Source organism: Maniola jurtina, chromosome 28 (genome assembly GCF_905333055.1).
Source record: "Maniola jurtina chromosome 28, ilManJurt1.1, whole genome shotgun sequence".
Taxonomy (NCBI): Eukaryota; Metazoa; Arthropoda; class Insecta; order Lepidoptera; family Nymphalidae; genus Maniola; species Maniola jurtina.
The window spans coordinates 818434-845877 of record NC_060056.1 but is presented as its reverse complement, the minus strand read 5'-3'; the positions used below and the strand labels follow the sequence as shown (position 1 = coordinate 845877).

At 37.7% G+C, this 27444-nt stretch overlaps 2 protein-coding genes across 4 annotated transcripts in view; both read right to left on the bottom strand.

The window, feature by feature from the left end:
- LOC123879529 (zinc finger protein 766-like) overlaps positions 1 to 6783 on the bottom strand; it is a 9381-nt gene extending 2598 nt beyond the window's left edge. The window contains exons 1-5 of the mRNA XM_045927296.1: positions 5779 to 6783; positions 5064 to 5148; positions 3832 to 4035; positions 2424 to 2482; positions 403 to 406 (exon numbers count right to left, since the gene is read on the bottom strand). Of these exons, the coding sequence (XP_045783252.1) occupies positions 403 to 406; positions 2424 to 2482; positions 3832 to 4035; positions 5064 to 5148; positions 5779 to 5810 (384 nt within the window). The 5' untranslated portion in view covers positions 5811 to 6783. The remainder of the gene's footprint in view (positions 1 to 402; positions 407 to 2423; positions 2483 to 3831; positions 4036 to 5063; positions 5149 to 5778) is intronic.
- LOC123879483 (protein PFC0760c-like) lies at positions 6779 to 27444 on the bottom strand. 3 transcript variants are annotated; one of them, XM_045927203.1, is made up of 9 exons: positions 26993 to 27418; positions 12436 to 12628; positions 11394 to 11492; positions 10431 to 10574; positions 8701 to 9963; positions 8322 to 8452; positions 7999 to 8073; positions 7084 to 7222; positions 6779 to 7009 (listed from the first exon to the last, which is right to left on the bottom strand). In XM_045927203.1, exons 1-9 carry the CDS (start codon positions 27082 to 27084, stop codon positions 6905 to 6907), a joined length of 2241 nt encoding a protein of 746 aa, XP_045783159.1. In that variant the 5' UTR covers positions 27085 to 27418; the 3' UTR covers positions 6779 to 6904. The 3 variants fall into 3 exon arrangements, 1 of the variants encoding a protein (XP_045783159.1); XR_006799018.1 differs by lacking the exons at positions 6779 to 7009; positions 7084 to 7222; positions 7999 to 8073; ... (3 more) ...; positions 11394 to 11492; positions 12436 to 12628 and adding exons at positions 16508 to 16746; positions 17036 to 18152; positions 18252 to 18959; ... (1 more) ...; positions 21592 to 21687; positions 22658 to 22865 and having other exon boundaries at positions 26993 to 27444; XR_006799017.1 differs by lacking the exons at positions 6779 to 7009; positions 7084 to 7222; positions 7999 to 8073; ... (3 more) ...; positions 11394 to 11492; positions 12436 to 12628 and adding exons at positions 16508 to 16746; positions 17036 to 18959; positions 20842 to 20982; positions 21592 to 21687; positions 22658 to 22865 and having other exon boundaries at positions 26993 to 27444.

Sequence of the window (27444 nt, the reverse complement as noted above, 5' to 3'; positions counted from 1 at the left end):
CGGTTGATGGATCCAAAGACAAGTACCGTTCATGTATATAGAGATGTTAAATTTTTAGAGAATACTTTTCCTGGTGTTAATGACATAGAAACGAAGAACACAGTTGTTCCTATATATCTGGATGAGGGACAAAAAGAGTCTGTGCCAAATGACAATCTTAAAGAGATTGAAAATAAGGACGTAAACAAAATAAGGAATAAAGTTGAAACTATTGTTGAGACAGTTGATAATAACAATGAAACTGAAAACAATGTAGAAATGGTTAATAATCAAGACGAGACCAAAAACGTTGTGGAAAGGGTTGAACCACGTTATAATCTTAGATCACGTAAGCAACCAGATGTAAATAATTGCATATGTAATGCCATTGCAGATATTAACGGCGATCCTTTAACCATTGAGGAGGCTTTAGCGAGACCAGATGGGGATTTATGGCAAAAAGCTATAGATGAAGAGATTCGGTCACTAAAGGAAAACGAAACATGGAAGTTAGTTCAATTACCAAAGGACAAAAAGCCGATTCATTGCAAGTGGGTTTTTAGGATTAAAAAAGATAGCGATGGAAGAAATATTGTAAAATATAAGGCTAGGCTAGTAGCGAAAGGCTTTACACAGGTACGTGGTGTAGATTATAACGAAACGTATTCACCTGTAGTTCGAAGCTCCACTTTGCGGCTATTGTTCTCACTAGCTGCTGAATACGATTGGTTTATTGATCAATGGGATGTAAATACTGCGTTTTTGTATGGTAAGTTAAAGGAAGATATTTACATGTTACAGCCAAAAGGTGCAGTTGTCAAAGGTCAAGAAACCATGGTATGTAAATTGCAAAGGTCCTTGTATGGCCTGAAGCAAGCTTCGAATGCGTGGTTTAACGAATTAGATAGGACAATGTTAGATTTAGGTTTTGTACAGTCGAAAATAGAGCCATGTATGTATAACAAAAGCTCGGGTAACAATAAGAGAATTATTGTTGTAATATATGTAGATGATATATTTATTTTCGGAAATAGTAAAGAGGAGAAGCATAATTTAAAAATAGGTCTTCTCGATAGATTTAAATTAAAAGATTTAGGTCCGGCTAGGCATGTTTTAGGAATGCGACTGAGAAGGGAAAATGGTGCAATATTTCTCGATCAGGAACAGTACATTCTGAATGTTTTGGATGAATTTGGGTTATCGGATTGTAAGCCTGCATCAACTCCAATGGAGGTTGGGCTTAAGTTAGAAGAGGCGTCACAAGCAGATACGAGTCATTTGCCGTACCAAAACTTGATAGGGTGTCTAAATTATTTAGCAGTTAATACAAGACCTGATATTGCACATGCTTTGAGTGTTTTGTCGCAATTCAATTCTGCTCATAATGAATTACACTACAAAGCTGCCCAAAGAGTACTGCGTTACTTGAAAGGAACGTCTAAACTATGTTTAAAGTTTGTAAAATCTGATAAAGTTATTTTACGTGGTTATGTAGATGCAGACTGGGGCGGTGCATATGACAGGAAGTCATTCACTGGTTTAATTTTTAAACTAGGTCTTAATTTAATAACATGGGAAAGTAGAAAACAGCAATGTGTTTCGTTGTCTTCTACAGAATCAGAGTATGTAGGTCTATGTCAAGCGTCTAAGGAGGCGGTATACCTACGTAATTTGCTAGGTGAGTTTCTCTTAGTAAATGATGATTGTTTAATTAGTCCAGTTGTGGTGTATAATGACAATCAATCTTGTCATAAAATAGCAAACAATAAGATGAATCACAACAGAACTAAGCATATTGATATTAAGTATCATTATATAAGAGAGGCTATAGCAAATAATTTAGTTAAAATTGAATATATGCCAACTGAAAAAATGGTGGCAGATATTTTAACAAAATGTTTACATGGTCCTAAAATGAAACATTTTTTATCAGAGTTATGTCTGAAGATATTTGATTAAGGGGGCATAGGGCATAATATTGTAATTGGAATATTATGAGCTTGCCGTAGAACTGGTTTATAGTTTAATTTATTTTGTAATCAAATATTTTCGACAGTTTTATTTCTTTTATCTGATTGACAGAAAATTGTAAAGGCGTGTTTATATTACAATGTAATAGATTGAGGGCGCGATGTAAGGGCGTGTTTATATTACACTGTAATAAGTTAAGGGCATACTATGTCAGTTGCGATGTAATGGATTAAGGGCGCGTATTGGAACATAATATATGTAATCTCATTACATCAAGAAAAACTTAAGACAAAAATAATGTTCTATTTTTGTAGGATGTTTTTCTGTCATTCGATATTCGAGATTCGATGTTTCGTTCCACATGATTGTCGTAAAAAGTATGTCTTCTTGTAAACATTAAATTATAATTATTAATATAATAAAGATTGAGTTTGTGGGCGGAACAAGATTTTATTATTACCATTTCGACGGCTGTCGTGAACGTTTTGTCGCATATGTCGCACTTGTAGAGTGGGCGTGTGTCTTGATGTGACTGTAGAACAAATGACAACCATGTCTAGTACATTATATATGTATACAATTATCTAGAGGCACTGGTTTCGGCGGTGTTCGAGTTTTGAGAGCCACTATTATCGACACAATGACTTCGCGTGTTGGGCTTCCTGTCGCGGCGGTTGCGCTTGGGCCACGGCACGTTGTGGTGCACGTGGGCGACATGCTGGTTCCGGCCGGCGGCTGTCGTGAACGTTTTGCCGCAAATGTCGCACTTGTAGAGTGGGCGTGTGTCTTTGTGTGTCTGTAGAACAAATGACAAACCATATACAGTACAGTGCCACCAACTTATCAGCGCAAACAAATTTAGAACTTGAAAATTGATTTAAGTGGAATTTACATTACGAAATTAGTTTCGCAACATTATCCGATCGGTATGTCGCATGCTGCATGTAGCACCATACAGATTTGTTTGATTTAGCGGATTCTAGGAAATTAAGCTTTTGGTTCCTTTTATAAGGCCCTCAACGCATTAGCGGCTAGCCACAATGCGGCGGGCCGTTGCGGCAGACCGCATGTCAAATTTACTATGAAAACGTATAATCTCAACGCACTGACTTCCGGCTGGCCGTCAACCGTTCCGGTTGAATAATGCGGTGTGCCGCATCCCCTCTACGCACTATGCGGCCAGCCGCACGTGGCGCCTCTGGTCTCAGTTGCCAGCGAATTATATAATTAAATAACTGCAGCAACTTCTTCGACGTCCATCTCGAGCAATATTCAAGAACTACTGACCATTGCGGCGGACCGCCATAGAACTGAGACGATACGGCTAGCCGGAGTACGGCGTACCGTACGGCAGGCCGCATGTCTTGCGGCGTACCGTACGGCAGGCCGCATGTCTTGCGGCGTACCGTACGGCAGGCCGCATGTCTTGCGGCGTAACGTACGGCAGGCCGCATGTCTTGCGGCCTGCCGCAACGGCCCGCCGCATTGCGGCTAGCCGATAATGCGTTGAGGGCCTTAAATAGGGTAATTTTACCTCATTAGTACATTGAGCGAATCTGCGAACCAGTATATTACTATGCCAATGTAAACCAATGCAATGTAGGCCAATGTAACTTAATTTATTTATAACTTTGTAACAATTTTGGTACACCCATACTAATTAATATTATAAATGCGAAAGTGTGTCTGTTTGTCTGTCTGTCTGCTACGTTTCCACGGCCCAACCGCTGAACAGATTTTAATGAAATTTGGTAGGCTTGGGTTACGTCCCGGGGAAGGACATAGGCTACTTTTTATCCACGCGGGCGAAGCCGCGGGCATCCTCGAGTGAAAAATAAAAATAAATAAATAAAAGAATTAAATCTTATTATGACCACTCACCCGCATGTGTCGGTATAGGTTGGAGAGGTTCCTGAAATCCTTGTGGCACACACCGCACGGGAGCCGAGTTGGGTTGTCGCTGTGACTGTTCAACATATGGGCTTTGGCGACAAATTTAGTCGTGTACCGCTTGGGACATATCTCACACTTGTACTTCTTCTCACCAGTGTGTACTTGCATGTGATCTCGGAGATTCGCCGGCAACTGTGGACACGTTAGTAGTGTTTTGAACACGCGACATCGTGTTACTAATATGATGAATCACGCGACGTCATGTTACTAATTTGATGCATCACGCAACGTCGCGTCACTAATTTGATACTTTTTAAAACCCAACATTGCGAGTTCATTTTGCTATTATTTCCATCGCGTGAAGTCACGTGGTTTAAAATATTCTGTGTTCAACTCAATTCATTCGTACTAAATAAATAAATAAAATAAAAATGTACAACACGAGGTCATGCCCGCGACTTCGTTCGCGTGTATATGGGTTTTAACAATCCCGTAGGAATACTTTATATTTCCGGGATTAAGAGTAACTTATATGTTAATCCAGGATATAATCTATCTCCATTCTTAATTTCAGCCAAATCAGTCCAGTAGTTTATGCGTGAAACAGTAACAAACATCCATACAAACATACAAACTTTCGCGTTTATAATATTAGTAGGAAGTGTGATGTATTACTAGGGGATAAATGGGGTTGACACTACGTTATAAAAAAACCGGCCAAGTGCGAGTCAGACTCGCGCACCGAGGATTCCGTTCTCGGGTAATTTCCCGACATTTTGCACGAAAAATAAAAAACTGATATACTTAAAAATAAATAAAAATCTGTTTTAGAATGTACAAGTAAAGCCCTTTCATATGATACCCCACTTGGTATAGTTATCTTACTTTGAAAACATATTTAAATTTTTTTTTCTGTGATTTAACCACAAACTCACGGTTTTCAGATTTATTCCTTTACTTGTGCTATAAGACCTACCTACCTGCCAAATTCAATGATTCTAGGTCAACGGAAAGTTATAACGGAAATAGGTTTCTTGACAGGCACAACGGACGGACGGACGGACGGACAGACAGACAACAAAGTGATCCTATAAGGGTTCCGTTTTTCCTTTTGAGGAACGGAACCCTATATAGCTGTTGAGCTATTGAGGCTTATATAATATATATAAAGTATACATATATACTGTGTGAAGTGTGATAGTGTGAAGTGTGATTCTCACAGGGAATTTCTTGCCACACAGCTCGCACAGGACCGACTTGTAGTGTGAGTTCCGGAAAGGAAGAGCCTGGTTACGCTCGAGCTTGCTACAACAAGTGTAAATTAAACATTTACAACACCCCCGACAAGTGAAGCTTACAGTAACTAGAAAACAACTGATAACTTCCAAACGGCTGAACCGATTTTCTTGGATTATAGCTAAGAACACTCTCGATCAAGCCACCTTTCAAACAAAAAAAACTAAATTAAAATCGGTTCATTAGTTTAGGAGCTAGGATGCCACAGACAGATACACAGATACACACGTCAAACTTGTAACACTTTGGGTTGGGGGTTAAAAATAACTTATACTTTTATTTGTATTCGGAAATCTTTACTGCACACACAAACATATACACAGAAATAGAAACTGGTCAAGTGCGAGTCGGACTCGCATACGAAGGGTTCCGTACCATCGTACAAGATATTTTAATTTTTTTATTCGCAACACAGCAAGTTAATGACAACAGCGCCATGTATAATAAATTATTTTTTTCGTGAACACATTTTTTTTATGTAACCACAAATTCTTTGTTTTCAGATTAATTCCTTTACTTGTGCTATAAGAACCACCTGATTCTAGGACGGGATTGTACCCTATAGGTTTTCTTGACAGACACGACAGACGGACAGAATTAAAAATAATAATAATAAATAATAATAATCTGTAAACTCACCCACTAATAGCGTGCTTGGGCGACACCGCCATATGCTGCTGGTACGCAGTCTCAGATGCGAAGCGGACGTTGCACTCCTCGCACGACGGACCAGACAAGTTCTGTAAACTCACCCACTAATAGCGTGCTTGGGCGACACCGCCATATGCTGCTGGTACGCAGTCTCAGATGCGAAGCGGACGTTGCACTCCTCGCACGACGGACCAGACAAGTTCTGTAAACTCACCCACTAATAGCGCGCTTGGGCGACACCGCCATATGCTGCTGGTACGCAGTCTCAGATGCGAAGCGGACGTTGCACTCCTCGCACGACGGACCAGACAAGTTCTGTAAACTCACCCACTAATAGCGTGCTTGGGCGACACCGCCATATGCTGCTGGTACGCAGTCTCAGATGCGAAGCGGATGTTGCACTCCTCGCACGACGGACCAGACAAGTTCTGTAAACTCACCCACTAATAGCGTGCTTGGGCGACACCGCCATATGCTGCTGGTACGCAGTCTCAGATGCGAAGCGGACGTTGCACTCCTCGCACGACGGACCAGACCAGTTCTGTAAACTCACCCACTAATAGCGTGCTTGGGCGACACCGCCATATGCTGCTGGTACGCAGTCTCAGATGCGAAGCGGACGTTGCACTCCTCGCACGACGGACCAGACAAGTTCTGTAAACTCACCCACTAATAGCGTGCTTGGGCGACACCGCCATATGCTGCTGGTACGCAGTCTCAGATGCGAAGCGGATGTTGCACTCCTCGCACGACGGACCAGACAAGTTCTGTAAACTCACCCACTAATAGCGTGCTTGGGCGACACCGCCATATGCTGCTGGTACGCAGTCTCAGATGCGAAGCGGACGTTGCACTCCTCGCACGACGGACCAGACAAGTTCTGTAAACTCACCCACTAATAGCGTGCTTGGGCGACACCGCCATATGCTGCTGGTACGCAGTCTCAGATGCGAAGCGGATGTTGCACTCCTCGCACGACGGACCAGACAAGTTCTGTAAACTCACCCACTAATAGCGTGCTTGGGCGACACCGCCATATGCTGCTGGTACGCAGTCTCAGATGCGAAGCGGATGTTGCACTCCTCGCACGACGGACCAGACAAGTTCAGTAAACTCACCCACTAATAGCGTGTTTGGGCGACACCGCCATATGCTGCTGGTACGCAGTCTCAGATGCGAAGCGGATGTTGCACTCCTCGCACGACGGACCAGACAAGTTCTGTAAATAACCCTCACTTATTCAAATAATACAGGACTTAAAAAATTGGAATTATGTTTAGTCAGTACACTAACGTGTACATCTTCGAAGCGATGTCTCAAACTGATGTGGAACCTGACGCCCGCGGGGTTCACGAAGCTGAAGCCGCACAGCGCGCACACGTTGTCTGAAGGGTGCTTTAGCCGCACGTGCGAGAAATATGACGTGCGATGCCTGCAACAAATGAAATAGTAGCAAAAAAACCGGCCAAGTGCGAGTCAAACTCGCGCACCGAGGGTTCCGTACTCGGGCATTTTTCCGACATTTTGCATGATAAATCAAAAACTATTTTGCTTAAATATAAATAAAAATCTATTTTAGAATGTACAAGTAAAGCCCTTTCATATGATACGCCACTTCGTATAGTTATCTTACTTTGAAAATAAATTAAAACACACTTTAATTTTTTTTACTATGATGTAACCACAAATTCATGGCTTTTAGATTTATTCCTTTACTTGTACTATAAGACCTACCTAGACCTGCCAAATTTCATGATTCTAGGTCAACGAGACGTACCCTATAGGTTTTCTTGACAGACACGACAGTCGGACGGACGGACGGACAGACATACAGACAGTCAAACAACAAAGTGATCCTATAAGGTTTCCGTTTTTCCTTTTGAGGTACGGAACCCTAAAATTATTTATATTTTTTGAATATGGAATGACAAGGTGTCTACAATACAGAGTTGAGCCAACACATCCTGTCAGGAAACCCGTACATACAAACTTTTTGACAAATTAGGCTTAAATCTAATGTTTAATCATTTAAATCATAATTTTCTTTCGCATCAGTACTAAGATATTTAATTTTAGCCAAATTATATGATTCTAGGTTAACGGGAAGTAGCCTATAGGTTTTCACGACATACAGACAGACAGACAACAAAGTGATCCTATAAGGGTTCCGTTTTTTCTTTTAAAGTTAATCCTAAAAAGCAACTATACCTGAATTCTGCCTCGCAGTGTGGACATTTGTATGTTTTCCCGTTGTGCCAGCGCGCGTGCATTCGCGCCATGGTTCTGCAACAGATACTTCATTTAGACGTGTTTATGCAAGGTGTTCGCGCCGCTAGGATATGTGTATAGCTAGATATACAGGGTGTTTGGTAATTAGTATATAATGACGACACGTACCCATGCTACTTTGATCTGATAAATACAATGCTGCAGTAAAATGACGAAATAAAATTATAAAAATTTCCATGCGCGCGTATAGCGCACATATAAAGTGCGCTTTATAGATTTCAGCCTTAGAGAGCTTTGCTTACTTGGCATTGACGGTGTAATTGCACAGCTTGCAGTCGTACCTCGTGCTGTGCTTCCCAGTTATATGTCTGTACAGACTCCCACGAGTTTTGCAATGGATCCCACATACTGCACACTCATATTTACCATATTTCTAAAAACAAGATAGATAGATAGATAGATACAAGTCTTTATTGTACACAAAAACACACAAGGAAGAAAACAGAAAAAACAATTGTGTGCAAAGGCGGCCTTATTGCTTAGAGCAATCTCTACCAGGCAACCTTTGCTGAAAGGTACGGTAAAGGTAGGTAAAGGTTAACAAGATAAAGTTGAAGGTTTTTTTTTTAGTTAGTTAGTTGAAGGTTTCGAAAAGAAGCTTTATAAATAATAGTAACTTACATCAGAATGATTATCCATATGTTTATTATAAATAGAGAGTTGCCAAAATCCTTTAAAGCAAATTTCACATTTGTATGCAGACCTTTTATATTGTATGTTTTCTTTTCTTTTTTGTACATCAGATATCTGTTCTTCATAAGTTAACAAAGTCCTTGTAAACGATTCTAAACCCTCTTCAGTACAATCTTGTGTTCGGGGTCTTGGAACATATTTTTGAGGTTTTTTAACTCTTATACAACGCGCACCTTGTCTTTTACTTATTTTTGGTGCCGAACCCCTAGGAATTTTGGTGGCATTGTATTGATCTGCGTAATTTTTTCGTGGTATAAAATCTTGGTGTTGGATTATAGGCCGAGTGTCTTTAACAAATATAACATTATTTAGACTAACTCTATTGTCCGAGTTATGGGCAATTTTCAATTTGTTTAATAAATTATCGTTGCTATATTTTTCATTTAACAGTTCATTAATATCATGATTTATACAATTATCTATCATAGGTCTTGTGTCTTTTACAAATACGAGGTTATTTAGGCTAACTCTATTTTCTGAATTATTACTAACTTTTGTTTTGTCCATTGGTTTGTCGTTGTTGTGGCTGTCATTTGCAAATACATCGTTATCACGATCCTCATCTATGTCAAAATCATCATTTATATCATCAATATCATCTTTAATATCATCATTAATGTGATCAAAATCATCATTAATATCAACATCAATGTCATCACTCATATCACGTTTAACACCACCATTGATATCATGCTTTATGTCATTATCTTGACATTCCATTTCATCATCACTGTCACAAATTATAAATACATCACCCTTATCATTTGCATCTTTATCATTGCTTGTAACAGGGTTAATGATAACATCATTATCATCACTCATTTTGTCATTGTTTCTAACTTGACTTGATGTTTTTATCATGATATTTTGGTTATCATTGTGAATTAACTTGAGATCCTTATTAATGTTATTATTAATTGCTTGGACATCATTATGTTTATCATCTTCTTCGATAAAATAGTTAAAATCATAATCTGCTTCACTATTTTCGCAGTTAGACATAGTTTCATCTTCACTTTTTAAGTTTTCAATATTTTCTTCGGGGAAATATATTATGTCTTCCTTTTGTGCATTATTGTCTTCTTCGGTTACGTAGAGGTCACAGTGGTTAGGTTCGTAAGTGAGCTTACCTAAGTTAGATACAAGTTGGTTTTCCAACCTGTTAACTGAACTTAAACTTTGTGATGTTATCTGAAAAATGAAGAAAAAAAAAGCTGGCCAAGTGCGAATCAGACTCGCGCATCGAGGGTTCCGTACAGGGGTATTTATTTCCAACATTTTGCACGATAAATCAAAAACTATTATGCTTAAAAATAAATAAAAATCTGTTAGGATGTACAGGTAAAACCCTTTTATATAATACCCCACTTGGTATAGTTATCGTACTTTGAAAATTGAAATACATTTTAATTTTTTTTTTAATGATGTGACCACAAATTCTCGGTTTTCAGATTTATTCCTGTACTTGTGCTATAAGACCTATATACCTGCCTTTCATGATTCTAGGTCAGCGGGAAGTACCCTATAGGTTTCTTGACAGACACGACGGACAGACAGACAGACAAGAAAGTGATCCTATAAGGGTTCCTTTTTTCCATTTGTGGTACGGAACCCTAAAAATATCAAAGTCAAATATTTGTGGTAAGGTGAATACTCACAATTTTATCCTTTTGGAGCAACTGAAGCAATATGGAGTGCGCTGTCATCGTCTTGTCTATGAATGTATCATAGTTGGTCAGCCTTTGAGCACATTCTGGACATAGTTTTGGCACAGTGTTGATTTGATCACAAATAACGCTTACCTGAAGCAAGAATACTGTTATACTTATAAATCACCTTTCAATAAATTTAGAGCCACGATAGCTCAACGGTTGAGGAGCGGACTGAATTCTGAAAGGTCGGCGGTTCAAACCCCACCCGTTGCACTATTGTCGTACCTACTCCTAACACAGCTTTGCGCTTAGTTGGAGGGGAAAGGGGAATATTAGTCATGATTAGCATGGCTAATCATCTTTTATTAAAAAAAAATGAATGATTTATGCAGACAAAGTCGTGGGCAGCATCTAGTTTATAATATTAGTAAAATTATGATACCCATTCAAAACACATTCCGGCAGGAACAGCATTCCAAACCAGTGGTGAATTCGATTCAAAAGCACCTGTAAAAGTTTCATCATCATCATCAGCCTGTGGACGTCCACTGTTGGACATAGGGCTTCCCTATAGAGCGCCACCACACCCGGTCCTCAGCCTTCCTCAGCCAGCCACTTCCCGCTGGCCGCTTTACGTCGTCGGTCCATCGTAAAAGTTTACCTGATCAACCCATTTCCGTCCCACTACTGAGTACGGGTCTCCTCTCAGAATGAGACAGGTTAAGCCATAGTCTGCCACGCTGGCCCAATGCAGGTTGGCAGACTTCACACACCTTTGAGAACATGGAGAACTCTCAGGCATGCAGGTTTCCTCACGATGTTTTCCTTCACCGTTAAAGCAAGTGATATTTAATTGCTTAAAACGCACATAACTGAAAAGTTAGTGGTGCGTGCCCGGGATCGAACCCCCGAACTCAGTCGTAAAAGTTTACTTGAATGTTAATCTATTCTATTCTATTAACAACTTACTTCAAGTCCTGTTATGTTAGTATAAGCTCGCGCTAAATTATTGTTTTGAGTCAACAGAAACAGTTTGCTGGCACTGCTGTCTAGACATATCAGGCAGAACTGAAAAAAAAGACAAAGTTAAAAAAAAAACCGGCCAAGTGCGAGTCAGACTCGCGCACCGAGGGTTCCGTACTAAGGTATTTTTTCCGTCATTTTGCACGATATATTAAAAACTATGCATAAAAATAAATAAAAATCTGTTTTAGAATGTACAGGTAAAGCCCTTTCATAATATGATACCCCACTTGCTATATTTATCTTCCTTTGAAAATTGAAACACTTTTTTTTGTGATGTAACCATAAATTCACACTTTTCGGATTTTATCCTTTACTTATGCTATAAGACCTACCTACCTGCTTTTCATGATTCTAGGTCAACAGGAAGTACCCTATAGGTTTTCTTGAAAGACATGACAGACAGACAGAGAGACAGATAGACAGACAACAAAGTGATCCTATAAGGTCTTCCTTTTGAGGTACAGAATCCTAAAAAGCAACTTTCAATGAGAAACCTTCTGTCAAATGTTTGGGACCATCATTATCATCATCAGCAAAACAAAACGTCAATCTACTCTAGGCATACACAATTTCCAACAGAACAATAGTATAAGTTGCACAACAGATTCTTACTAGTAACAAGGTTTATTATTCTTATTTTTAACCCCCAATCCAAAAAGAGGGGTGTTATAAGTTTGATGTGTGTATCTGTATATGGTATTGTAGCTCCTAAACTAATGAACCCATTTTAATTCAGTTTTTTTTTTTTTGTTTGAATGGTGGCTTGATCGAGAGTGTTCTTAGCCATAAACTAAGAAAATTGGTTTTCTTAGTTTATGGCTAAGAACACTCTCCGTCAAAAAAAAAACTCCTCAAAAAAGCCGTTTGAAAGTTATCAGCTGTTTTCTAGTTACTGTAACCTTCACTTGTCAGGGGTGTTATAAATTTTTTATTTACACTTGTTAATGAAACCTGTTTTCAAAAACATGAAAAAAGGTGTCCTCACCTGAATTGTGGAAGTTTCAGAGTTTGGTACTCTGAATACTGAAGGGACCGACTTCTTCCTAAGTTTCCTATGCACAGTAAAATCACCTTTCTGGAAATGTTGCGAGCAAACCACAGCCTTTTGTGGCAAGGAGTATTCTTGTACACCAATCGCTAACAGCCATGCCTTCCTAAGCCACGGTGTGATAGGAAACCTGTAATATGAAATCCATATTCACACTAACATTATAAAGGCGAAAATTTGTGTGTATGTGTGTGTGTATGTTTATTACTCCTTCCCGCAAAAACTATGTAGACAGATTTGGCTGAAATTTGCAACGGAGATAGATAATATCCTGGATTAACACATAGACTTTTTATTCCGGAAAATCAAAGAGTTCCCGCGGTATTTTGAAAAATGTAAATCGCGAATATTAGATTAGCTAATATTTTATAAATGCAATGGGTTTGGCCATACCAAACTGACCTAGTGCGGGCCGGCCGATTTCACATACTTTTGAGGACATTATAGAGAACTCTAAGGCATACAGGTTTCCTCATGATGTTGCAAAAACAATATTATTGTATCAAAACAAATATAATACTTACTCATGAAAAGTAACCCGCTCCTGATTTTCGAGTACAGTAAGTGCGTAATTATTACTTCTCATCCCACACAAAGGCACACAACACTTCATCTTTACTTTACCTTAATGTTAGAATATTTGAGCTTATGTGTAGTTCCGAAGTACCTACTAAGAAATATATTAGGTAATTCTCCAATTTTATGCTAAATAGTTTGTGTATTATGATGCTCTTATGAAATCATTAGAAATCACGGAAAAATAATAATAAGAATTGAAAAAGTTTACTACGAAACCTCTAAAATTGCTTCAAAATACGATAACAATTGATAACAATAAACAAAGACACAGACAAAAAAAGATTTATTGACAAATATTTTTTTTTCTCTTTTCTGGCTTTACAAAGATAAGCCAATGTCAAGTTTGTAGTTATTTTACAAGTAAGGGAAACTATATAACTAAGTATGGACTTTGTCTGTGCCGGCGCTCGCCGACAGATGCGCGGCGCCCCTTAAAGCACTTCCCAGTAGGTTCCACCCAATAAATCTATGATCGAAGGTTCAACCACTAAAAATACACCATTAGTGAAACACAAAAACTGGCCACTTTTAACAAAAAAAAAAAAAAAACACTCCAAAAAGGCACCGCACGCGCGCCAGCAATGGCCAACACAGACGAAATCATTAATCCTTCATCCAAGGACGAAATCCACAATTGACATTAGTGATTACTGATGATTGATTAGGTACATACTCTTTGGACATCTCATAGAGTAATGTCACAGAATAATATAATAGTACTACTATAGGTGGGACTTCGTCTGTGATGGCGTTTGCTGGCGCGCGTGCTGTGCTTGTTTGGAGTGTTTTTTTTTTTGTTAAGAGTGGCTGGTTTTTGTGTTAGTTGGTGATTTTTGGTGGTGGAACTGACTGGGAAGCGCTCTAAGGGGGCGCCGCGTGTATGTCGGCGGGCGCCGGCGCAGACGGGGTCCATACTTGTATAGATTCAATAACTTGAAAATTTAACAAACTTGACATTGGATAATCAGAGTAAAGCCAGATTTAAAGAAAAAAAAAAAAACTATAGGTATTTTTTTTTATGTAGGTATAGATGTATATACCTACATTAGAACCATGTTGGAACGTCTATTTGTGTACAGTATGGTAAGGTGAGAATAGTCTGTTCGCTTATTTACGGTCGCCTTTGCTTCACGCCCATACATATCAACACATATATTATCTATGCAAGCCGCTCAGCACGGGCTATATTTTTATCAAAGGCGCCGCCACCAAAGAGTATTAGACTACAGGCCCATGTTCAAAAATGGATGGGTCATATGAACCACCAGGTGACGTATACAGGACGATATAAGAGCATAAAATAATAACATTCAGCACTATGCCGTCACTTGTAAGCTGTCCAACAGAGTGCTGGTGAGAATTCAAAAGTGCAGGTAGAGTGAGTACATTTTGGTCATATATTTTTGTACGGCATTTTTACCATCGATAGATCCATGAAAAATAATAAGAAAGCGCGCAGTGCCGTAAAAAAATGGTGCGCCACAAAGTCAGTAAATTGTTTGATTTTCTGACCTTTTCCGGGGTAAATTTGGTCATTTAATTCTGTACGGCACTAGTTTCATACTGTTTCAATACAGCCTCTAATCCATTATTCCGCAACGCCGTACAAAAATGCGACAAGGGGAAAAAATTGAGGGTAGCAACCCCCTCTCTTTCCGTGGTCCGGGGGATGATTTGAAACAACATAAAATTAATTTATTTTGAAAGTGTTTTATGCATAGATAATATTTTTTTACATGCCGTACATTTTCGTTGGTCCAAAGGTTTGTAGGGGATGTGGATATTATATACACACCCGTTCACTTCAGTTAGACGGCATAGTGATTTTATCATATTATCAATTGTTCTCTTCAAAAATATGTTAATGCCGTACAGTATCAGATGGCCATAAAGTACTACACCCTTAAAATGGTAGCGTCATTTTCATCAGCCAAAAAGATATGGTCTGCATTAAAATGTACGGCATATTTTTTTCCCAATTTATTTATCTTAATACTATTTAAAACAAGGGAAAAGCGTAGAAAATTGCTATATTTTATTAATCTATGAATATTTAAACTTTTGCAATAATTTGAAAAATTTCAGTTTTTGTATTTCTCTATAATTTTTTTTAGAACAGTTTCTTTTGAACGGCAATACTATACAACAATAGTATTTTACACTATCATGTTAAAAAAAAAGTTGCCGTACAGAGTCAAATGATTTTACAGCTTTAAAAATCAAGTATACCATGAAATTAAGATAATTATTGATACACATTCAAATGAACACTAATTTTTTGACGGCATTATTTTTAATAGTACTTTTGAGTGCTAGATAATGTTTTGGAATCAAAGCCGTACTTTTTTAAATTACCCCCCGGACCACGGAAAGAGAGGGGGTTGCTACCCTCAATTTTTTCCCCTTGTCGCATGATTTTTGTACGGCGTTGTGGAATAATGGATTAGAGGCTGTATTGAAACAGTATGAAACTAGTGCCGTACAGAATTAAATGACCAAATTTACCCCGGAAAAGGTCAGAAAAATCAAACAATTTACTGACTTTGTGGCGCACCATTTTTTTACGGCACTGCGCGCTTTCTTATTATTTTTCATGGATCTATCGATGGTAAAAATGCCGTACAAAAATATATGACCAAAATGTACTCACTCTACCTGCACTTTTGAATTCTCACCAGCACTCTGTTGGACAGCTTACAAGTGACGGCATAGTGCTGAATCTTATTATTTTATGCTCTTATATCGTCCTGTATACGTCACCTGGTGGTTCATATGACCCATCCATTTTTGAACATGGGCCTGTAGTCTATATATAATCACTTGGCCGCCACGACTTTTAAGAAAGCTGCATGGGATGTACACCCACAGGAGAATTTTGCACTATCTATTCCAATGATTTGGTAGTTATATACCTAATTCTCATAAAGATTCTCTTTGCCTAACTTGTGTTTAATTACTAGACTATATGATACCCGCGTCTTTGTCTGCATAGATATAGATTTTTAATACCGCGGAAACTCATTGATTTTCTGGAATAAAAAGTAAGTACCTAGTCTATGTATTAAATCAGAGCTATCTCCATTCCAAACTACCAAAACCGTCCAATAGTTTTGCGTTAGAGTAAAACACGCACACATACACGCGCGCACGCTCACTCGCTCATTCTCGCATATATTCCCACCTTCCCTCTAACATTATAAAGGCGAAAGTTTGTATGTGTGTGCGTGTGTGTATGTTTGTTACTCCTTCACGCAAAAACTACTGGACGGATTGGGCTGAAATTAAGAATGTAGATAGATTACATCTTGGATTAGCACACTACTAATTTTTATCCCGGAAAATCAAAGAGTTCCCACGGGAATTTTAAAAAACCCACATCCACGCGAACGAAGTCGCGGGCATCAGCTAGTATAAAATAAAAATACATATTACTTTTATCATTTATTAATCAGACGCACTACTCTTAACAGTGTCCTCTACGTGCGAGTCACTAGTGTCACCAGTAGGTTTTCGCACTCTTCTTGTGTTGGGTCTCCTGTCGCGGCGGTTGCGCTTGGGCCACGGCACGTTGTGGTGCACGTGGGCGACATGCTGGTTCCAGCCGACGGCTGTCGTCATCGTTTTGCCGCATATGTCACACCTGTAGAGTGGGCGTGTGTCTTGATGTTTCTGTAGAACAAATGACTACCATAAATATACAAGTGTAAATTAAAAATTTATAACACCCCCGACAAGTGAAGGTTACAGTAACTAGAAAAGAGCTGATAACTTTCAAACGGCTGAACCGATTTTCTTGGATTATAGCTAAGAACACTCTCAATCAAGGCATCTTTCAAACAAAAAAAAAACCAAATTAAAACCGGTTCATTAGCTTAGGAGCTACGATGTCACAGACAGATACACACGTCAAACTTATAACACCCTAGGGCTTTTTGGGTTGAGGGTTAATTAAACTTACATCAGTATGTCTTTCCATGTGTCGATTATAAGTAGCCGATCGCCAAAATCCTTTGAAGCAAACCTCACATTGCAAGGCAGCCGTCTTATATTGCTTGGAGTATTTCCTGTTCTGTATCACCTGTAGCTGTTCTTCATAAGTTAACATAGTCCTCGTGAACATTCGCAAGCCTTTTTCGGTACAATCTTGTATTTTTGGTCTAGGAATGTATGTTTTAGGTTTTCTATCTCTTTTGGACCATTTTCTGATTTTTGGTGTAGATGTCAGATTTCTTTTGTTATTTGATTTTTCATCTTTTGTAAGATTGGATTCATTTTTATTTTTCATAACCTCTTTAATATCTACAATCTGGATAAATGCACCAGGTGGGTCATCATTATTAAAAATCGTATTGTTCGTCTTTTTGAAGTTATCTTCATTTTTATTATTGGTTCCATTATCACATTCTAAGTATAACCTCTTTGCGTACGCTACCACTTGGTTATTTTATTGTTTTATTTTTGTTTGGCTTCGCGGTTTTATTTTTGCATTTAGTGCCATTATTTACTCCAAGATTCTGATTTTCCGATTGATTATCAATTTTTAATTTGTTTAGTAATGTATTACTGCTGTGGTTGTCTTTTACAAGTTCATCAACATCATGATCCATATCAATGTCAATGTTATCACTATCAACATCATGATCAATGTCAACATCAATATCATAATCAATATCATCAACCACATGACATCGAACATCATCATCAATATCATGATCAATAATATCATCTATCACATCATGTCTAACGTCATTATCGATATCATGATCAATAATATCACTTATCACATCATGTCTAACGTCATCATCAATATCATGATCAATAATATCATTTATCACATCATGTCTAACATCATCATCAATATCATGATCAATAATATCATCTATTACATCATGTGTAACATCATCATCAATATCATGATCAATAATATCATCAATATCATGATCAATAATATCATCAATCACATCACGTCTAACGTCCTCATCAATATCATGACTTAGATTATCTATCACATCAGGTCTAACGTCAACATCAATATCATGATTAATTATATCATCAATCACATCACGTCTAACGTCCTCATCAATATCATGATTTAGATTATCTATCACATCAGGTCTAACGTCAACATCAATATCATGATTAATTACATCATCAATCACATCACGTCTAACGTCCTCATCAATAATATTACGTTTACTGCCATCATCAATGTCATGACCAATATCATCTATCACATCACGTTTAACGTCTTCATCGATATCATGATCAATGTCATCAATCATATCACGTTTACCATCATAGATATCATGATCAATATCATCACTCATATTACATTTACTGACATCACCGATATCATGGCCTTTCATGTCATCATCAATATAATGAACAGTGTCTTTATTAGCTATAAATTCCACTCCATCATTATCATCACTATCATCACTATCATATATTATAAATACATCGCTTTTATTATTTGCAATTTTATCAGAATTAGCGGTATTAATATTATCATTGATTTTATCTTTATAATACACAACATGACTTCCGATATTTTTGTCATGCACCTTATGATCAATATTGATGACGTTATTAGAAACTTTAAAATCATTATTTTCACTATCGCCTGGTCCGTTTAGATTCTCTTTTTTATAAACTGTTTTACGCTTTTTGCAATCATGTATAGTTTTATCATTTTTTTTACTTTTTGAATTACTCTTTTTTTGGGGGTTACATATTATGTTTTCCTTCTTTGGTATATTATTTTCATCTTCGTTGTGTGTCACGTAAAGGTCATAGTGGTCGGGTTTAAAAGCATCTTTTACTAAACTAGACGTTAGTAAGTTTCCCTCTCTGTTAACTGATTTTAATCCTTTTAATGTTATCTGAAAATTGGTACATCACACTAATATTATAAAGGTGAAAGTATTGTAGGTGTGGGTGTGTATGTGTGTGTGTGTGTGTGTGTCTGTGTGTGTGTGTGTATGTTTTGGCTGAAATTTGGAATGGAGATAGATAATATCCTGGATTAGTACATAGGCTACTTTTTATCCCGGAAAATCAAAGAGTTCCCACGGGATTTCGAAAAACCTAAATCCACGCGGGCGAAGTCGCGGGCATCGGCTAGTGAGTAATAAGTATTAGAAATTAGTAGGTATATATAGTAAGAAAGTAAGGATTATGGACTACAAGAGTAAATTAAACAGTTAAATTAAAAAACACCCCCGACAAGTGAAGGTTACAGTAACTAGAAAACAGCTGATAGCTTTCAAATGTAGTATAGAAGCAGGCGTTATTTTGCGGAAGTCCATGATATACAAACAACCAAAAGGAGAATTGCTGCAATTAGGCATTGTAAGGTCTACATCTCCTGAGGATGCTCCGGTGTCGGGGCGAAACGTGCGTCGAGTGGTGTTGGGATTTGTGTGGTGCTGCGTGGTGGTGGTGCGTGTGGCTTGCTTGGTGGCTGGCTTTTCCTGCATGTTTATCAGTGGGAGGGCGGGCGGTGCATGTCGCATGCTGCATGTTGCACCATACAGATTTCTTTGGTTTGGCGGATTATAGCAAAATAAGCTTTTGGTTCCTTGATAGCTTTCAAACAGCTGAACTGATTTTCTTGGATTATAGCTAAGAACACTCTCGATCAAGCCACCTTTCAAACAAAAAACTAAATTAAAATCGGTTCATTAGTCGAACTCTTGAAAACATTTAGCTGATTGTCATAAATAGAAAGCAGCTTTTTTCGATATTGATGGAGAAAGTTTATTTACAATCGATTATATCAATCCTCTGTTTTTTTTAAACACCTAAGTCTTGAAATAGGAGCTACGATACACAGATACACACCTCAAACTTATAACACCACTATTTTTGGGTTGGGGGTTAAAAATCGCACTTTTGACATGACAGTTGATGATCAACCAATTTCCGCCCCACTACTGAGTACGGGTCTCCTCTCAGAATGAGAAGGGTTTAGGCCATAGTCTGCCACGCTGGCCCAATGCGGATTGGCAGACTTCACACACCTTTGAGAACATGGAGAACTCAGGCATGCAGGTTTCCTCACGATGTTTTCCTTCACCATTAGAGCAAGTGATATTTAATTGCTTAAAATTTTCAAAAGAAAAATAAAACCGACTTCAAAAACCAAAAACACTAAAAAGTAGAAAATAATTTTTGTTTAGCTACACATGTAATGTACCTAGGTATGAAGTCGAGCAAGCATATTAAAACAAAATTAGAAATCCAAGAGTGAAGCTCGCCCGACTTCATACCTAGGTACATGACATATGTAGCTAAACAAAAATTATTTTTTACTTTTTAGTGTTTTTGGTTTTTGAAGTCGGTTTTATTTTTCTTTTGAAAATTTTTTATGTCACAATTTTTAGTGGCCCCACTGTACTATAATATGCTATGCCCAGTTAAAACCCTACTGTTTACTAAGCTATTACAGTGATCGCGAGCAATTTGCTCTTATCCATTGAGGAGTTCTGTTCTCCATCTCCGAAGATATTCATCAGATCTTCACCAAATTTATATGGGACCACCTGCACACATACCCTTTCAAACAAAAAAAATATTTTCCAAATCGGTCCAGGGGTCTTTGAGTAATCGGGGAACATACATAAAAAATAAAAAAAATAAAAAAAAAGATCCCGACGAATTGAGAACCTCCTCCTTTTTTCGAAGTCGGTTAAAAACGCACATAACAGTTGACACAGAGCTAAAATGGCGAATGAGTTCTCATTTTGTGCAGACTATACTCACAGCTTTATCCTTTAGAAGCAGCTGGATCAATATGGAGTGAGCTCTCAGGGCTTTGTGTTTGAATGTGTCGCATTTATTCAACCTGTGCGCACACTCTGAACACAGCTTCGGGTTAGCGATTAGGTCACACACATCACTCATCTGAAAGAAAATTTAATTTTTTTCTTTAGGGAAAACGGAAGTTCCATTTTTCCTCAAAAGGAACTTCCGAACCCTTATAGGATCACTTTGTTGTCTGTCTGTCTGCACTTCCCAGTCAGTTCCACCACCAAAAAACACCAGCAAAACACAAAAACCGGCCATTTCCAACAAAAAAAACCGGCCGTACTCGGGCGTTTTTTCCAACATTTTGCACGATAAATCAAAAACAATTTTTTTCATGAAAATAAATTAAAATCTGTTTGAGGATGTACAGGTAAAGCCCGTTCATATGATAACCCACTTGGTATAGTTATCTTATTTTGAAAATTGAAACATATTTCAATTTTTTTTTTAAATGATGTAACCACAAATTCGCGGTTTTCAGATTTATTCCTGTACTTGTGCTATAAGACCTACCTACCTACCAAATTTCAAGATTCTAGGTCAACGGGAAGTACCCTATAGATTTCTTGACAGACACGACGGACGGACAGACAGACCACAAAGTGATCCTATAAGGGTTCCGTTTTTCCTTTTGAGGTACAGAAACCTAAAAAATATCAAGAAATGAAGTGTTTTATGTATATTTCAAACACACTAACAACTCACATCGAGTCCTATTATGTTAGAGTAAGCGCTCGCCAAATGACTCTTGTTCAGTGGAAACAGTTTACTGGCTCCCATGTCTAGGCATATCAGGCAGAACTGAAAATAAACATGTGTTCAGGTCATACAGTAGAAGTGAAACCTTCAGAAAACTAAACTTAGCAAATGAAACCTATGTAGAGTATCCAAAGTAGGATCATTGAAGGGTTTCCTCGGACACATACGAATCAATTTGCTTCCTCGATTCTAATCCGACCACTAGAATATGGAATGTCTTTCCAGAATCTGTTTTCCTTTCCACTTTTACTATGGGTATCTTCAAGTCAAGAGTGAATAGGCAACTTCTAGGCAAGCGCGCTCCATCTTAGGCTGCACCATCACTTGCTAGCAGGTCTGAATGCAGCCAAGCGCTAGTCTGTAAATTAAAAAAAAAGGGTTTATTTATTACTAGCTGAGGCCCGCAGCTTCGCCCGCGTGGAATGGTCAGATCCCCTGCAGCATAAGGATTGAGGAGTTGGACTCCAAATTTTTTATGAAACAGTGTCGCAAAGTTCCTCTATCGATTAAAAAAGAAATGACGCAAATCGGTTCAGAAATCTCGGAGATTTCGGTGTACGTAGGTCGAAAAACACAACTCCCTTTTTGAAAGTCGGTTAAAAAAGTAGCCTATGTTACTCCCTGGTCAATTTTCTACTTGTCTGTGAAAATCCCGTAAAAATCCGTTCAGCCGTTCAGACAGACAGACAGACAGACAGACAAAAATTTTAAAAACGTGTGATTCAGTTATAGTATCGTTCAAATAACCATATGACCTTAATATGCGGTAGTTATTTCGAAATTACAGACAGACACTCCAATTTTATTTATTAGTATAGATGTTTGATTTCAATAAATGATATGAGAGGTTTGGGATAACTTGAGTAATTTCAGATTCTAGGTCAACAGGAAGTAGGTACATTATAGGTTTTGATTCCTTTTTCTTGACAGATACAAGAGACAAACAGACAGACAACGAAGTAATCCTATAAGGGTTCTGTTCTTCCTTTTGAAACCCTTAACATTTACTTACATCTAAACTGGTAGAATCAGAGCTGGGTGCTATGAATGTAGACGGGACGGCTTTCTTTCTGAGCTTCTTTGTAGTCGAATTGAAATCATATTTCTGAAAATGCTGAGAGCAAACCACGGCCCCTTGTGGCAAGTGGCGTTCCCGTATACCAATTCCCACCAGCCACGACTTCCTGAGCCAGGGTACAGTAGGAAATCTGTAATCCATACTAATAGTATTAATCAACTAGATGATGTCCGCAGCTTGGCCCCCGTGGATTTAGGTTTCTGAAAATCCCGTGGGAACTTCCCCAGGACAAAAGTAACTTATCCGTAATAGCCCGTCCCGGGATGCAACATGTTTCTGCACCACGTAAAAACATTTAAACGGATGATCCTTTAAAAATCCCGGGGGGTCACCATGATTTAGGAATGCAATTCCTTACAGCATCAGGGTTGAGAAGTTGGGTCCTCGAGGTCAACGACAAAGTCTTTACTTGGTACAGACACCTTCAATATCAATCAATTTATAACCGACATTTTCTAAATCTTATCAGTTTTGGATGATTAGGTTCCCTCCAGCATCAGGATTGAGGAGTTGGAATCCAAATTTTTATGAAACAATGTCGCAAAGTTCCTCTATCGATTAAAAAAAAATGACGCCAATCGGTTCAGAAATCTCAGAGATTTAGGTGTATAGATAGAAAAACACAACTCAATTTTTGAAAGTCGGTCCGTGGGTTTCGTTGGCACGACACATAATACATACATAATACACTGTTTAAGTTAAGTTAGTTTTTAAGTTTTATAATTTAAATTTTATATTTTAGGGTTTATATTTTTTATTTTTATTTTTTATTTTTAGTTTTGTATAAGCGTCATTATTTGTAATACTATGTTTATGTGTCGGTTTCAACAAATAAATTTTATTCTATTCTATTCTATTCTAAAAAAGTAGCCTATGTTACTCCCTGGTCAATTCTATACTTGTCTGTGAAAATCCCGTCGAAATCGTTTCAGCCGTTCCGAAGATTAGCCTTTTCAAACAGACAGACAAAAATTTTAAAAATTGTGATTCAGTTATGGTACCGTTCCAATAACCATATGAGGCTTATATGAGGTAGTTATTTCGAAATTACAGACAGACACTTCAATTTTATTTATTAGTAAGTATAGTATAGATAGAAAAGAGCAACCGCCGAATTTCTTGCTGGTTCTTCTCGGTATAAACGGCATTCTGAACCAGTGGTAAATTATTTGACCATTCAAAAGCACTTGTAAAAGTCTACTTGAATATATAAATCTATTCTATTCAAAATTCAAAATATTTTTATTCAATTAGACTTTTACAAGTTCTTTTGAATCGTCAAAAGCATCTACCACTGGTTCGGAATGCCTTTCCTACCGAGAAGAAACAGCAAGAAACTCGGCGGTTGCTCTTTTCAAAGATTTAATCTATACTAATAAATAAAATTGGAGTGTCTGTCTGTAATTTCGAAATAACTACCGCATATTAAGGTCATATGGTTATTTGAACGATACTATAACTGAATCACACGTTTTTAAAATTTTTGTCTGTCTGTCTGTCTGTTTGAAAAGGCTAATCTTGGGAACGGCTGAACCAATTTTGACGGGATTTTCACAGACAAGTAGAGAATTGACCAGGGAGTAACATAGGCTACTTTTTAACCGACTTTCAAAAAGCGAGTTGTGTTTTTCTACCTATGTACACCGAAATCTCCGAGATTTCTTAACCGATTTGCGTCATTTCTTTTTTAATCGATAGAGGAACTTTGCGACATTGTTTCATAAAAAATTTGGAGTCCAACTCCTCAATCCTGATGCTGCAGGGGATCTGACCAATCCACGCGGGCGAAGCTGCGGGCATCAGCTAGTATACAATATTATGCCATGTATAAAAGCAATTGAAGTCCTGCGCATTGCTGGAGCGAATTGCAGGTCAAATCCACGCTCTTTTATCATTTATACATAATCTTCGATAGTATAATATGCTTTTCTCAGGAGCATATTTTTTATAGATTTTTTGAACCTGTGTAAAGGCAAGTCCAAAATTGGCTGAGGAATTTTGTTATAAAAGATTATACCCATTCCCACAAATGACTTTTGGACCTTCCTGAGGCGGAGCGTAGGAGTCGCAAGCCTGTTACGGTGTCTAGTCAGCCTGTTGTGTAGATCGCCAACTCTCTTGTAACTAAGAATATTTTGTCTTACAAAAATTATGTTGTTGTAAATATATTGAGAGGCTACGGTAAGGATACCTATTTCCTTAAATTTTTCTCGAAGTGAATCGCGTGGTTTTAAGTTATAAATTGCGTGTATTGCCCTTTTTTGTAATACAAAAATCCTCCCAATATCTGCCGCTCTACCCCATATTAAGATTCCATAAGACATAATACTATGAAAATAACTATTCTATTCTATTAACTAGCTGATGCCCGCGACTTCGTTCGCGTGGCTATAGATATATTTATTCGCGATTTTGAACAAGATAAAGTTGAAAACTAAAACCAGACCAGCGATCGTCTTAATAAACGCGGAAACATCAGAATAAAATTGTTTTTCAGTTATTTTCAGGTAAACAGTATAATTAAATGCTGTCGTACATTTATATTCATGAGCTTGGAATTTTCTCCTCTTTCATTTTGACATCTCACTCGATACAATATTAAAGACCTCCACTTTTTTTGATATAACATCCTTTAGGTCAATTTTTTTCGTATAAAATATAGCCTATGTCACCCTGACCTTTAAAACAAATCAATTGACACCTCATTCCTCAAAATCGGCCAAGTAGTTGAGGCGCTACAATGGAACACACATAAATACAAACCTACACACATACATAGACTGCTAGAATCATAACCCTTCCTTTTGGCTTTGCCGTTGTCCAATGCCGTCAGAAGGACATATAAGTAGACTAACTTGGAAGGGGTATAGCAATTTAGTTAAAATCATTTCCTAATCGATTTCCTCTTCCCCTTCTTATTCTGGAGGACACCTGTGCTCAGTAGTAGACCAGCCCAGCAATTCAGAACACTCGATTCAGTAATCTTTCGGTAAACATGTTCTGAATCGCCCGGCAGAATGATGATAAATCAGTTTCTTACATGGTTTCATCCCGGAATGGTAGGGTGGGATGTTAGTGCCTATAGCAATCGTGCTAATGTCAACCAGTAATGGTTGAAGCCGGGAATCAAATACATAAGTCATAACTTAAATGTTGCCGTGGTAAGCCGGGAATCAAATACATAAGTCATAACTTAAACGTTGCCGTGCTTACCACAGCACCTAGTGGTAAGTGATGATTATTATTTATAATAAACTAAGCAGCTTTTCCTGATGTGTCAGAAGTGCTTCGAGTTTTCCAAATGTTTGTCTAATTTTTTTTTTGAACTGGTAAAAGACCTAAACATAACCACATCGTTGGGCAATTTATTCCATATTAGGTGAAAAACTCTGTTGGTCAGAATGTATTTTAATGGATTTGAATAAGATAATATTGTAGCTTCATATCATGTCCCCTAAATTGCTCTTTTTCAGAAACATGTTCTCAAAATAATGCAGTCTAAAAACAGGTCAACTCTGAAAGAATATGAGAGTTTTTTTATTAAACCCTTGACGGTTTATTTGCGGCATCATATCAGAACGTTAGATCACCTGACGGCACGGCTTTGCCATTAGGGTGGTGACAGCCACGGCCGAAGCCTGCCAACCTATGCTGCCAACAGACTAGACCAGAGACAATTTTGAATTTAGAAATTATAAAACCCCAATTCCCCCTGCAGTGAATTGAACCCGGGTCCCCCCACTTATAAGACCACAGAGGTGCACACCAATGCGCCAACAACAATATCTAATTTTTAACCCCCGACCCAAAAAGAGGGGAGTTATTAACCCCCGACCCAAAAAGAGGGGAGTTATAAGTTTGACGTGTGTATCTGTGTATCTGTCTGTGGCATCGTAGCACCTAAACGAATGAACCGATTTTAATTTACTTTTTTTCATTTGAAAGGTGGCTTGATCGAGAGTGTTCTTAGCTATAATCCAAAAAAATTGGTTCAGCCGTTTAAGAGTTATCAGCCCTTTTCTAGTTTTCTTGTAGAAAAGAAGGTTAGATAACCGTTAGGTTCATAATATTATGTCAATTGACAAATTTATGTCAAGCTATCAAGATGGACGTTGCCTAGATACATAGTTATTTATTTCAAAATGATGTTTTACAAAACTCAAATACTTTGTCGGGGGTGTTATAAATTTTTAATTTACACTTGTACAAAACTGTACCTAAAACCATAGACTTACAATTTTTTCGCTAAGCTCCTAAAACAATACTTACTCATGAAAAGTAACCTCCTTTATATTACTATCGAGTACAATAGGCCTGTAATTATCAGCTGTAATCCCACACGAAGGCACACAACACTTCATTTTGTTTAGATCTTTAAATCTAGCTTTTACTAAGATTCAATTTACGGAATATTGAAGGATATGTTTACTTCAAAGTATTAAACAAAGAATATGTAATCACTGCGTTATTAAAAAATATCTCGGTATATCTCCAATTTTAAGTTTATCATTGTATACAAGTCTAAGATACTACTTGTACCTTATTTTAATGTTAAAAAATCACTGGAATTAAATTAAGTAACTGCAATGAGAAAATCTAAAATCTAATTTGAATTTCTATTTTGGTTTTTTTTTTATTTGGTTATTTACAAAGAGTATATTTAATCATAATCACTACGTTATACAAAACACAACCATAGCAACGCTCTAAGTGGTCTGTCT

What these genes read in the sequence shown, in the direction of transcription:
- LOC123879483 (XM_045927203.1), bottom strand. Translation starts at nt 27,084, where the DNA reads ATGAAGTGTTGTGTGCCTTCGTGTGGGATTACAGCTGATAATTACAGG. An exon ending in AAGGAGGTTACTTTTCATGA is followed by an intron (nt 12,629 to 26,992) that starts GTAAGTATTGTT and finishes TTCATATTACAG; the next exon opens with GTTTCCTATCACACCGTGGC. An exon ending in CTGAAACTTCCACAATTCAG is followed by an intron (nt 11,493 to 12,435) that starts GTGAGGACACCT and finishes CTTTTTTTTCAG; the next exon opens with TTCTGCCTGATATGTCTAGA.